The following is a 14,349-nucleotide window of genomic DNA, read 5'->3' on the forward strand; positions in this document are numbered from 1 at the left end:
ACACACACATATATATATATATATATATATATACACACATATATACATACATATACACATACATATATTCATATACACATATATATACACACACACACACACACACACACACACACATATATATACATACATACAAGCTAGCAATACAAAGTTTCAAACATTGTTTAGAGAAGAAATAAAGCATATAAGTTATTTTTTTAATTTATTTTAAGAGTCAGCAGGATGCGAAACAAAACAGTCTGGATTGTTTCATTTACATTTTCTTGATGTTTTCGTAGTTGATCATTAAAAAAACCCAATTAAATTCTGAGAAGTTTGAGACTTCCATCTCATCATAATGAATTCTCTCCCAGACTCTCAGACAAACATCCCATTTCTTCATATTCTTTAAGCATGGCAGATCTTTAACTTGTCACATAAGTTAACTGATCAATCATCAATAGGAGCACTAGTAAATTCCTTAAAGAATCGACACTTGTGATCATTTTGAAATATACAAAACTAAAATATCGTCTTACCTCAATTTTTCTCATAACAAGCAAACCATCCACCACTTTTCCTGTAAGACAGACCCCGAGCAGTTAATGACGTGAGCAGCAACTCACTACAACGCAAGTTCTCTCACTACAGAGTCAATACAGGATTCGTCTGACTCACCAAATACCACATGCTTCCCATCCAACCAGTCGCACTTTGTGCAGGTGATAAAAAACTGGCAGCCGTTTGTTCCCGGTCCACTGTTTGCCTGCCGGGGGAAAATAATATTTTACATTATTGATTGGAAACAACAGTGAACAAACAATCTGATGGCTAAATGGAGTGTGTTTATCCTTTATCAATGTATCACTTTGTCTTTGATGAGTAATGTGTTCAAAATGTCCACCACAGAAGAAAATGACTTCGCATGACGCTGGTCACATGGTTGTGTGATAAACCATTTTTTAGTTTTCAGGGGATAGTTTTGTTAGTAACAGTTGACAATTTTTGTGGACATGGGTAAAATGAAAATATTTCTTATTTGAAAGAATATTACATTTAAACTATGTTATAAAACTATTTTTCTAAGGTATATGGAAATTTAATACGATAATCTTGAAATTTTTTGACAAAATTTAACATTTTGTATTCATTAAAGTTGGTTTATTTTTTCCTGTTAGATTGTGGAGTAAAATGTGAATTGAAAATATTCCCCACTAGATGCATCTTATAAACACACTGGTAATAACTGGATTTTTAGCACCGTTCATCTAACATCGCTGATATGCTGCCATAAAGCATACTGTGAATGTACATCAAGGGTTTTACAGTGCCAGTGTGTATAGAAGCTTTACCAGAGACAAGAGTCCTGGGCCAGAGTGCTTCATTCTGAAGTTCTCATCTGCAAACGGTCCCCTGTAGATACTGCAGATACCAGTGCCATCCCCCTGATGGACAAGAATATAGTGGTAAAAACAGCTCACACAGAGCCAGAAAATCCGAATCACTCAATAAACTGAAAGACATGTAGGCTAGCTCATACGTGAAACCAAAACTACGTCAAAGCAAACCGAAAATGTAGCTGGGAGTAGCTGTGTCTGTGTGTGAGTGCGTGTGTGTGAGAGCGTGTGTGAGTGCGTGTGTGTGTGTGAGTGTGTCTGTGTGTGAGAGCGTGTGTGTGTGTGTGAGTCTGTGTGTGAGTGTGAGTGTGAGTCTGTGTGTGTGTGTGTACAGTAGGGCCCTATGACCACTAGAGGCAGACAAACACACACAAGAGACAGACTGGAGGCAGACACATAATTCACATAAAACACATGCAGTTTTTTTTTTTTATCATTTACACCACTGGTTCAGTGTACTATTTGATTAAAAACTGCTGTCAAGGTTGCTGTCATAAAGACTCTAATCTTGACACTTTATGTACTTTCAAACCAGTCATAACTCTTTACCATATTTGTAACATTCGTAGCATTTCACGTGCAGTCCAACAATACATGGGTTTTTCAATGTTTTGATTTTTTTCTAATACAGATATTTTTACTGCAGTGTGGTCAATGGCCGATATAAATACAAATTCCTATATAAAAATAATATAATTTATAGATGACAAATGATTAATTCAAAGTTGTAAAATAAAATGAAAATTATTTCACATAATATAATTCCAATTCATTAAAAATATTTGAAATCAGAACCAAACATTTGTAAATATTGTAAATATCAATATTCTGGGGAAACTACAGTGTCTATGTATATAACGCCTCTTTCTTGTTTGACAGAAAAGCGAAAGGAAAAATACAGAGAACTATCCTATAGTTCTCTGTATTTTTCCTTTCACTTTTCTATTTTAGATACACTGTAAAACTATTTTAGGAGTTGTAAACATATTATTGGAGTACATTTTACAAGACGACACTATTTAAGTCTTTCTACTTCAAAATGCAATGTTTAATTCAAAGTGTTATTTGCCGTTTCTTTGTAATCATTTGTGAAATGTACTATCAATTTCTGAGAGAAAACAGTTTCAAAGTAAATCCTACACTATTTTTTTCCCCAGCGTAATTTAGGGAAGCTAGTCATTTCTGTATATTGTTTTGGCCTTGCTCAACCATGAAGTCTAGAAATGATAAGAGCCACGATCACAGAAATCGCCACGATTGCTTCACGATGGCAATCTTTCATCTGGGACAGCCAAAAATCGTGCAGTGTATCCCGGGCTTAAGGCCCTGCACTAAACTAATTTCTGAGAGGGAAAGACTCTGAAAGGGAAAATTATCGCTGTAAATTAATCAAACTAATACAAAAGCTGATGACTGCAAATATAAAGGCACATTCTTGTTTGCCTTATTTGCCCATTTATAAGGCCACATCCTTGTTTAAAAAGATGGATATCATGCATGGCAGTCAATACACAAACAGACCCCGAACATTGTTTGCACACAATGTTCTGAAACATGTCAAAAGCCATACACCTGGAAGATCAATTCGGCTCCATTGTCTGGATCACAAAGCAAAACTTACATTGACAAAATCACCACCCTGAATCATGAAGTCCTTTATCACCCTGCCAAAAGAAAACAGCACACATGAGCAGGTTGAAATTAAAAGCCAAGCCTCTATTGTTTTTGTAAACAAATATTTTGTAATAACCTCTTACATTTCTATGAGTAAAATGTGCAGCAAGACGTGCATTGCTGTAAATATGCAATTGTGATTTTCTTTTAATTATATTATAAGATTGTGATACACAACATTTTTATTGGTCGCTATAAATATACATAAAGCCTTCGAACCAACTTCAGTGCAGTGTAACTTTGCAGTGAAAGCCATTATCTGTATAGACAATATGCGTTTTGAATTGCAAAGGTTCAGGGTGCATTTGCATCCAACATTTGATTAATGAAAAACCTACAACTCCAATCCTCTGATGGACATAAAAGTTTTATACTTAGAATTATGGATTTGAACAAACCTCTAATTAAGAGCAACAGCAATAGCTTGATTAAGCCAACACAACTAATCATTGATATACAATATAACAGTGAACAATACAGACTAAAGTGTCTCACCGATGAAATGTGCAGCCTTTATAGCCTACGGGAACACCGTCCTTCCTACAGTGAATAAAAGCAGCACATGAACAAGGTATATGCAAATAAAAGCAGGACCAGGAAGAAAGAGCTGTGCACACAACATGTTTCCATGAAATACAAGCCGTGTTTAATCTGTAACCTTATCCAGTATTCATGTTTCTTACAGAATGATTTCAACATCCTTAAAAGCATCAGTCACACTAACTCATTAAATTTAATTCGAGTATGTGGTACTATAGGTTCAACTATAGATGTGGTTGAAGCAGCACAGCCCTTTATTAAAGGCATAGTTCACCCAGAAATCTAAATTTGCTGTTAATTTACTCACCCTCAGGCCATTCAAGATGTAGGTGACTTTTCTTCAGTAGAACAGTAAAGAAGATTTTTAACTTGCAGACTAATTTGACTTCACAAGACCTCAATATATCACCAGAAGCCACAGGTATTAATTTTGTGTTGCGTGTATGCTTTTTTTACTCTAGTTTTATGAATCACCAAGGACCAGTGTTTCAGTTAAAAGTCTTCTTTACTGTTTTAATGAATATAACAAAAGTCACCTACATCTCGGATGGCCTGAGGGCGAGTCAATTAACTGCAAATTGTCATTTTTTGGGTGAACTATCCCTTAAATTCACTGAAATCTGACTTACTTGAATTCACCAGTACAGAACTGCCTGAAAGACACAGAAAGAAAAACAGATTTACATCTCTGTTATGATGCCTGCAGCAACTGCACCAAAATCTAGACATTTAGAAGAGACAATAGATTAGCATGCAAGTAGTGAACACATTTTGCATAACGCACACTACAGATTAAATGATTCACTCAGCTTATGATGCGATACGATTCACGATATCGATTTTCTCACATTTTTTTTTTTTAACAAAAGATTTAAGACAAATTATAAATTAAAAGGTGTCCTTTTATTATTGCTTGGACAAAATGCTGCACGTCTTAAATTGAAATATGTCAAATAACAAAACTAAATTGAAATGTTAAAACGAACCCCAAATCAAGTAAGTAAATAACACAAATAAAAGAGATCTCTTCATATAAACAGACTAAGGCTTTTCTTGTGCTCTTTCCATTTAAAATTAGAGGCAACCACTGTATTTTAACCACGAGCCAAACAAAGATGCTACATACATGCAGCATGAGCAGTTTTTAATCTAAATTACATTGTATAATTTTGAAATTTGAAACAAAAAACAGAATGGTCTGACTCTAGTTTTGTGAAACGATACTACATGAAACATCTGCACAACAAAAGCAGCAGATAGGCTAAATGATCATGCAAATCACTCTCTGCCATCAGCAGATGGCACTTCCTTGGTTACTGCTGTAAACAAACCAGCGCTGCTTAAATACCAAAGCCATGGGAAAGCAAACTTGCAACCTTTAGCCAAAAAAAGCATAACGGCAAATGCTATCACTGCGGTGCAGAGGAGACGATCAGACGCGGGTTTTTTTATTTTTTTATTTTTTTGAATGGATGTCAATGGAAGAGAGGCTTCACTACGCTGAATAAACAGCTTTTGAGAGGAAACTAAATTATTGCATTAAATTGTATGTTGTTTAATGAAAATAAAATGTTCTTTCTATTGCTTCCAAGTTTCAATAAATAGACTTCAAATATAATGACTGCTGCACATGATAATGATATAACGCTTTTTAATGAATAAAGGGGAAAACATATTTTAATACATAAAAAGGTATTCTTTGGCTTTCAGATTTCAACAAATATATTACATCTTTAGTGACTAGTGTCAGTGTTATGTATGCCCAATGGTGCTGTTTTTTAAACGAACAGAATTCAGGCTCTTTTTTTTTTTTTTTTACTGTGCAACGTAAACAAAGCCGGCGCGAATTTTTTTCGGCGTGCATGTTAACAAATGAGTGTGCATTCACACCGGGAGCAGGAGCAGCGCGTGAGCGTCACGCCCGTTTCACACCGCACGCGTAAGCAGTGCTTTCACACTGGCAGCGTTTGTCGCGCAGACTATCGTTCATTCGATCACGCTTTTCAGGTGTTCTCCATCATGTGCTTTGATATGAGCAGCATGCTGTGATGCGGCCGTGTTCCCCTCTGTCACGTGCATATAACATGCTGTACATATAGTTTACATGATAAAAAGAAATCTTAAAGTTAATAAATGCCTCTAGTTTTAATAATTTAAACAGGCCTTTGAAGTTTGGGCAATACCTCCTGGCAGTGATGTGTTTTCGTAGTTGATTCTGTGCTAACTCTAATATATATTTTGTCTTTTTTTAATGTTGTAGATTTAAGTAGCAAATTAGAATCGCTAAATTTATTGAATATATTTTCAGACAAAGGTCTTAATGATTATCAGTTTGGTTTAAGATAATTAAAGCAACAGTTTTTCAATAACTAGAAGAATATGTAAAAGTATGGTATTTGGGGTAAAAGCGCCCCTGCTGTTGGGGCGAAAGGCACAATAATTAACATGATAATTAATAGATGGCTGACTTTTCCAATTGTTGACATGACACATGGTTAGATTCAGATGGTAAATATCATATAGCCTATTATGTTGGGTGTCCACCTTAGAGATAATCACCATGTTTATAATGAAACCATCATATTTAAAAACATGATATTAATCATATCATATAATAAAATATAATTTGTTGTTACTACTGTAAATCTATATTAACTTATGGGATCTCCTTCAATGCTTTCAGAATCTACTTTTTTGTTTCTGTATTTTAAAATATATTTTTATATTAACATTTTAATGACAGTATATTTATTGAACATTATTTATCAAAATACGCAGAAAATAGCCTAGTACAAACTTTGCTAAAGTGATTGTTTTGAACAAGTATTAACTTAGACATTAGTATAAAAAAATATTTTAGCTAAAGTATTTATCAATACTGTGTGCCTTTTATCCCGTGATTGTGAAACACAAAACACCGCACATGATTTTACAGTGAAATGTGTCATTTTTCATGTTTCATGTTAAAAAGAAAAATGCACTGTGGCTTTAATTCAGCGTAAGCGGCGCAGCAAAAATAGACTCGGCGCCGAAACTATCTGCCGCTTCTGCTCTGCTCCTGCTACGCACTGCCGCGCCGCCTCTGGGTGCGGTGTGAATGCTCTAATCTGTTAACATGCCGAAAAAAATACGCGCTGCTTACGCTTTGCTTATGCGTGCGGTGTGAAACGGGCGTCACCCCTGATTTACACTGCACACGTCTGCGGTTCAGTTACAGAATCGAAGCTATAGACACAATAAATGCACATGAAACATACTGACATCTTCAACATTTGGCCTAATAAAAATATTATGAACGCTCCGCGTGTTCACCTTGGTTAGAAACACACCTTGTAGCTTTTTAAAATTAATCGCTATGAACAAATAATGACTTAAACATAATCATAAACAAACTCTTCTAAAGACAGTCAGCTCCCCTCACACAGTTGTCGTGTCGCGCCGCATTCAGTGTTAACAGCGTCACTGATTATAATGGGTTCTATTGTACTTTGTCGCGTTGCGCCGCACGCGTCCGGTGTAGACACGGTGTCAGAGACACATTCATATAAACTCCTATCCCCAGTTGTATCGCGATTTGTGTAACATTTCAACCGATTTGAATCGTTACATATTTGTATCGATTTTCAAACGGCTTGGGGTTTGGGATGGGCGTATCGATGCTGAAGTATCGATATATTGATAATAGTATCGATACTCAAAAAAATCGATACTGGTGTGTTCTTTACCAGTGATTTTATTTAACAAAAAATCATGCGTACAATATGCATTAAATAGGACGAATAACCTATGCTAGCGAATAATTGTGTAGGATAGAACTATTTTCCGCACATCTGAACGCATGTAAATGTTGCAAGACAGAACCAATCAAATCAACTCGCCAATCAACTCACTTCTGACAGTACATTCAAACAGGGCTGCATTTCCCAAAAGTATCTTTTCTAGTATCATGTTCTATTCTGTTAATATATATATATATATATATATATATATATATATTTTTATGCATGCAACAGCCTGTCACTGGCAGTCCCTTATGAAAATGAAACATGGTTTTCGGAGCGTATTCTGGGTTTATGCATGAAAGCATTGCGGAATCGTCTCACCGAAAATTTTCCGCAGTCTTTGGAACGATGTCTGCAAATAGCTCTATCTTCATTCTGCCCACTTCCTGGAAAAAATAAAAATAAATTCAAAATTAAACAAAAGCTGATTACAAACAAAGAGGAAAATATTCACAATTGCATTGACCGTGACAATGTACAGTACATTTGATATTCAAATCTAAGTTATTGCATTCTGTGCTGCAGTGACAAACAATATGAGCTTTTTAGCCATCTGTAAAACTAAATGCAAACAAGCAAACAAATAAAAATACAGAAATTAAAATTAAGGATGTGAGGCATTAACCACGGATGGATGATCTGTTGTGTGCTTGTGGAACAAATGAATGAATGCATGTTGTTGTTGTCCTACATGAGCACACATGAGAAATGAAGCGTGCGAGTTGGAGCTGTCACAGCCCCGCGTGAGTTAGGCTGGCCGTCGTGTCGTAAAAGAGCTGCTTGTTTAGACTCAACTAATGGATGAATCCACTGCCGCGTTAGTGCAGAATTTCTCTGTTCTGTGGATGTTTGCGATAGTCATGAAGATGTTGTTTCCAACAGCCTGAGAATGCTTCTGACATTATGGTGTGAGTTGGAGCTGTCACAGCCCCCGCGTGAGTTAGGCTGGCCGTCGTGTCGTAAAAGAGCTGCTTGTTTGGACTCAATCCACTGCCGCGTTAGTGCAGAATTTCTCTGTTCTGAGGATGTTTGCGATAGTCATGAAGATGTTGTTTTCAACAGCCTGAGAATGCTTCTGACATTATGGTGTTTTCTCCTGCAGTTTTATCACAAGGAAGAGGGGTTTCATCGCAAAGGTGTTGAATCAGGAGCGGTAACAGGTACGACTGTCAAAAACTAGGATAGATTTTAAACTAAAAAAAGCTCCATGGTAACTGACTAATTGATCAGTCTTGGTCATTTGGAGAGGATCTAACTCAGAGAAGCAAAGAAATGCTTGTACATTGACTGTTAACCAACACTTATAGTTATAAAAAAGTAAATCCATCCGTGAAGAATGGGCACTTCATATAAAGATAATTCTGAACACTGAAGCTGAGAATCAAGAGAAATTTGTAAAACCTTTGTTTGGAAGGAAATGTGAGTGGTACTTGCAAAATTAAGGACCACCCTGATGCTTTTGTTGTGGGTGGTTGCCAGGGTGCTGCCATGCAGTTGGTAGGGAGTTCTGGATGGTTGCTAGGGCAGGGATAGGTAGCTGTTTATGTCCCAAGTTAAAAGAGCAACTCCTCTCCCCACGTTTCTATATTTGGGTCTCTAAAAACGATCTAGATCCCTCCTTCAATGCAAATCTACAGGATTCTGATCTTTTCACACATTTCATCATCTGTTAGGCAACATCTGAACTCTGTTTGCTTTTAAAATAGATTATTGCTGGTATTGTGCATGATTCATAAATGCATGTTATTGCAATGAAAAACATCAAAAAAAAAAAAAAAAACAAGCTGACAGACGCTCTAAAGCAGTGGCCCCAAACCTTTTTAGGCCCAACGAAACTTTTCTCAAGACAGTTCCCTTCAGTGATACATTAATATAACCCCAGAAATGTAATGAATTTTTGTACTTATTTTACTGTTTTTTTTCGGGATCTACTGGGACAGTGATAAAGATCTACCAGTCGATCGCGATCGACGGGTTGGCGACCACTGCTCTAAAGCTATATGTTTATACTTTTCCCAAGCACCACACCGCGACTAGATCAAACTCTAGATCTGTTTATAGTTGACTCACTTGTGGGCAATTTGAAGAAAAAATCTCTCTAAACCAACTAGAAGCAGTGGTGAGCTGTAGTTTGGAGAAATGTTGTCAAAACGTAAATTTACTTTTTGTTTTAATGTCAAACATGTCTTGGAAAGATTTAAAGATTGTTTTGAAAGGATGTAGAAACTTACATAATCAAGGATGTTTGATTAAAATTGAATGGAAAAAAATGATTAAAAGGGGGGAAAGTGTATTTGATTTTTGACTTTAAAGAAATTAAAGAAATATATAATATATTAAATATTAATATTAAAGATAAATATAAATAATTAAAGATAAATATTGGGAATAAAGACAAAACATTTTAACGTTATTAAAATATAAATGTCTATTTATAGTACAGTTAATAAAACACGCGCACAAGTTCAGTGTCACCAAAAAGTAGATTTTTGTTTTTTTACCAAAATGTAAAGAACATAAGCTTTTGTATAAATACAGCAAGTATTTGATTTACTGATCATATGTAAACATTTATGCGTGAAAACAAATAAAAAGTTAAATGCATAAAGACCACAAGGTTTTGTATTGTTCAGCATTAAAAAAAAAACGGAATCAAATACCTTCATTAAAGGATTAGTTCACTTCTGAATTAAAATTTCCTCAATTTTCTCACCCCCATGTCATCCAAGATGTTCATGTCTTTCTTTATTCAGTTAAGGTTAAAAAGTACATAATTTTTATTCTTTTTTAGAAAATGACCTATCGTTTCGCTAGATAAGACCCTTCTTCCTCGTCTGGGATCGTGTAGAACACTTTGAAGCTGCAATATGGACCTTCCACCCAGTGAACCCCACTGAAGTCCACTATATAGAGAAAAACCCTGGAATGTTTTCCTCAAAAACCTTAATTTCTTTTCGACTGAATAAAGAAAGACATGAACATCTTGGATGACATGCGGGTGAGAAAATTATGAGGTAATTTTAATTCAGAAGTGAACTAATCCTTTAATGCATAAGAACTATTTAAATGCAATAGTTGCTTACATACTTCCATATAAAAAAAACCTCTACTTACTATACTGTCTCTCCTACACACATACATATACAGAAGTATACGCACTGCCCTACTTTCATTTCTCAGTAATGAGTTTAGTGCCAACTGAGAGCTGGACAGACGCAGGTAAGATACACAGACACACACACACTCTCTATCCACATGGAACTGGAGACAATCACTGAAATCTTGGAAATGAACACACACTGAAGGCGTAACTACCTCGCAAAGTGGCCATGTGTGTTATTTTCCAAAAATTCAATTGATTATGAAACTCTATATGCTTCAGGATTAGTACTAATGTAGCATGATGGTATACTACCCAAAAGATGGCTTTAAAAACCGCTGAGATATGATATGTCCTAATAATATTCTGCGGTCTCCACCCACAGCTGAAGGGACTCTGAACAGAAATACAAAGACATGAAGTCGCATTACGAGTTGCGTTACTAGTTGAATCACACACTCTAATTATCTAAATACCGGGTGTTATTTCATGGATTTAGAGCATTAAGAAAAGCATAAACCAAAAACAATCACTTAATGTTAATCCTCATGTAAGTAGCAAAAGCATACATGAGTGAGGCAAAAAAAAAAAAAAGGCAACACACAACTTGCAATAAATTCTGTATGGTTTTAAAAAGAGGGTGACATGGGCAGAGTCCACAGAGGTCAGGACCGCCTATTATTGTCCAGGAAAAGAATGTATTTACAGGTAAATGGGTGTGGTTTCAAGAATGTGCTCATTTCCTCACCAGACACGACTTGCTAACAGACACTCATCACACTGATGGAGCTCATGACTGTGTGCCAGGATCACAATGTCTACAATTTCATAAGGTATCTCATTGGTTTTTATTATGTTATTATATTGCTGTCATGTGAACATCTTTCTATGACTGGGATAGACCTATTTGGAAAGCTTAAAAGAAACAAATATTGCATTAAGCAAGGTTATTGTGAGCTTCTTTTAAAGCAGCACCTCCGTTCAACTACATTTGTGACTAGCAATGAATGCAACTAAAGTGGCAGACCACAAAACCTGCTCGTCAGGTTTGTACAAGAGACCAGTTCGTATCACTCTCATCAGCAGGGTGCTAGTTTAACATTTGACTAGGAGTACTGGTTACGTTTTTTTTTTTTAAAGATTGTTATGTAAGTTTACATTTACAAATATATTCTACATCTCTACATTTATGTTGTTTGAGCTACAGGGACGTAATAAAAAAAAGCACTGGAAAAATTTGACTTAATATTAAGCTTATTGGAAATCTAATTTGAAATGGTAAGATTTGTGGTTAATATAAAACGTTTACATTTTTCAGTTACAGGTGGCATTAAGCAACAGCAGTTAATCATTTAGAATCAAGTATACGAATCAAATTTCAATCACATTTTGTAACCATTTGAATGTTTTTTCGGCAAATGACCTGTACATATATAACAAATAATATTTGTAAATGGTATTAATGAATGCTATTATAAAGTCTTAACAATACAACAATATAACTAATGAGATGCACATAAAATACATTTTATGCTATTTTACACAAAACAATAATTATAATAGCAATAATAACGACATAGAAAAACAGGTGAGGACAAAACACAACCGATATAATTGCTCCAACATAGATAAGAAACATAGAGCAAAAACTTTTGTTTTATGCTGTATAACATAATTTTGGCCTTACAGGTCCAGGTATATAAAAATGAAGAGGGGGGGGGGTGTAACTGTACCACTGTACAATAGCCTATAGGTAATGGTATATGTTTCATGTTTACATTGTGCACTCCCCACCTATTCTGATTGTTTGAATCTTGTTTTTAAGCCCATAAATAATAATGTACTCGTTCTAATAAATTTATTGTAATGTACTCATTCTAATATATTAAAATCATCTTAACATTGCTGGTAGGTTATCATTGCACAAATCAACACACTCTCTACGTTTAAAAAATAAAAATTAGAAGTGTTCTAAACTAATGCGCTGTCTTCACTGTACCTCACGCACACACGTTTAGTCAGATCACTCTGATCACGCGCGCACAGACATTCTTTTTCGCGTTTAGACAAACTTTTTAGCGCTGCCCCCGCAATTTTATCAATAAAATAGCTTAATAGCTGAAGAGCTACATTATCTTTCTCAACAAGGAGCTGGTAACATCATTGTTTCTACAGGAATTAAAGCCTCAGCTTCACTGTTAATAGAGAAACGCGGCAAAACGGTGGTAATTCATACATACACAGCCTCTCTCTTTCTCTCTCTCATAAATGAACACTCGATGAATTACAATTTTCTGAGAATAGAATATTGAAGTGGAGATCGCTAAACTGCAAGCTAACCGGTGTTTTCAGAAAGCAAGCACTTTTATCCACACTGGAGAGAGCGCGCGTACACATGGTTGCCAGGTTGACAAAGATAAGTAACACACTTAGCAGATATTTCCGTATTGCGCAAGTGGGAAGCTCTGTTTCGGGGATTACGTCTCTTCATATCAGGCAACCCCGGTTGTGTTCTTCTGGGGCCAGATCAAACCTCCTTGTAGCCTATATATTATGCTCTATTCATTATTTTTTTAGAAACCTTGCACTTTTCTACTCCGTTTTAAACAGTGTTCTTGTATTCAAATTAAGCGCGGTCCACTGCAGGGCACGTGCCACAATATCGATACTGGGCCAGCTGTATCAATACTTGTATCGTCAGATCTCTGTGACGATACATCGTCGTATCGATGTATCAAACACAGCACTAATATATATCAGGCTATTATATAATATTATAATAGCATTATATAGTGGTTCAACGCATTATATTGTGGGTTTTTTTGAGTCACAGATCGGACTACTTTTTCGGATAAGCAAGAAAAAAAATATTTCAAGCATTTAAAGAATGACAATGCAGTGAAGGGTTTTTGACATAGGCTAATTTTATGTGTAGGCCTATGTATACGCAACTTGGTATTTCCACGCTGACTGAATGAAACGTGTCTCTGCTTGTGCGCGCTTTGTGTGCGAGAACAGCGCATGAGTAACGAATTAAGCTCTCTTTCATTTCTTCTTCTTGTAGTTTAAAATTGCTTGTACGTGTAAATTGGCAACTTTATCTGCGCATCACATGTGTGCCGAACGGTAGGGTCTCATCCGTACGTATTACGGATCAACTGCAATCCGTTTAACTCCTAATATGTGACAGATCAGAGCAATCTTTCATTTACTTATTTAACATGAAATGGTCAAATTGCTACTCCATATTAAATCGCATTCAAAGAAAATACAGAATAATTAGAACAATCATTAACATAAATAAGAGAGTGTCATATCTATACACATTTTTCCCAGAACGTTCTTGCGACCAGGTAGCAATTCTTTCACGGTCCGGTTGTGGGTCGCGACCCGGTGGTTGGGGACCTCTGATTTAGCAGACGCTTTTATCCAAAGCGACTTACAAATGAGGACAATAGAAGCAATCAAAATCAACAAAAGAGCAATGATATGCAAGTCTCAGTTAGCTTAACGCAGTACACGTAGCAAGGTTTTTTATATAATAAATAAAAAGAAAACAGAATACAAAAAGAATAGAGCAAGCTAGTGTTAGAGGCCTTTTTCACTTTTGTTAATTGTATAATAAATAAAAAGAAAACAAATAGATGGAATACAAAAAGAATAGAGAAGCTAGTGTTAGTTTTTTTTATTTTTTAAGAAAATTAATAGAGTGCTAAAAGGGGCAAGTTTTTTTAAAGAATAGAATTAGAATAGAGAGTGCTAGAGTTAGAGGGTCAAATAAAGATGGAAGAGATGTGGTTTTAGCCGATTCTTGAAGATTGCTAAGGACTCAGCTGCTCGGACTGAGTTGGGCAGGTCATTCCACCAGGAGGGAACA

At 35.7% G+C, this 14,349-nt stretch overlaps 1 protein-coding gene across 2 annotated transcripts in view; it reads right to left on the bottom strand.

The window, feature by feature from the left end:
• Window positions 1-14,349, bottom strand: part of LOC107748959 (peptidylprolyl isomerase H (cyclophilin H)) — a 23,663-nt gene that overhangs the window by 1,026 nt on the left and 8,288 nt on the right. For both annotated transcript variants that reach the window (XM_016563986.1, XM_016563987.1), the window contains exons 2-8: window positions 7,694-7,758; window positions 4,220-4,243; window positions 3,546-3,590; window positions 2,998-3,040; window positions 1,332-1,424; window positions 658-745; window positions 519-559 (exon numbers count right to left, since the gene is read on the bottom strand). In XM_016563986.1, the coding sequence (XP_016419472.1) occupies window positions 519-559; window positions 658-745; window positions 1,332-1,424; window positions 2,998-3,040; window positions 3,546-3,590; window positions 4,220-4,243; window positions 7,694-7,758 (399 nt within the window). The remainder of the gene's footprint in view (window positions 1-518; window positions 560-657; window positions 746-1,331; window positions 1,425-2,997; window positions 3,041-3,545; window positions 3,591-4,219; window positions 4,244-7,693; window positions 7,759-14,349) is intronic.

The sequence above is a fragment of the Sinocyclocheilus rhinocerous genome, unplaced genomic scaffold (genome assembly GCF_001515625.1).
Source record: "Sinocyclocheilus rhinocerous isolate Xijiao unplaced genomic scaffold, SAMN03320098_v1.1 scaffold470, whole genome shotgun sequence".
NCBI lineage: Eukaryota > Metazoa > Chordata > Actinopteri > Cypriniformes > Cyprinidae > Sinocyclocheilus > Sinocyclocheilus rhinocerous.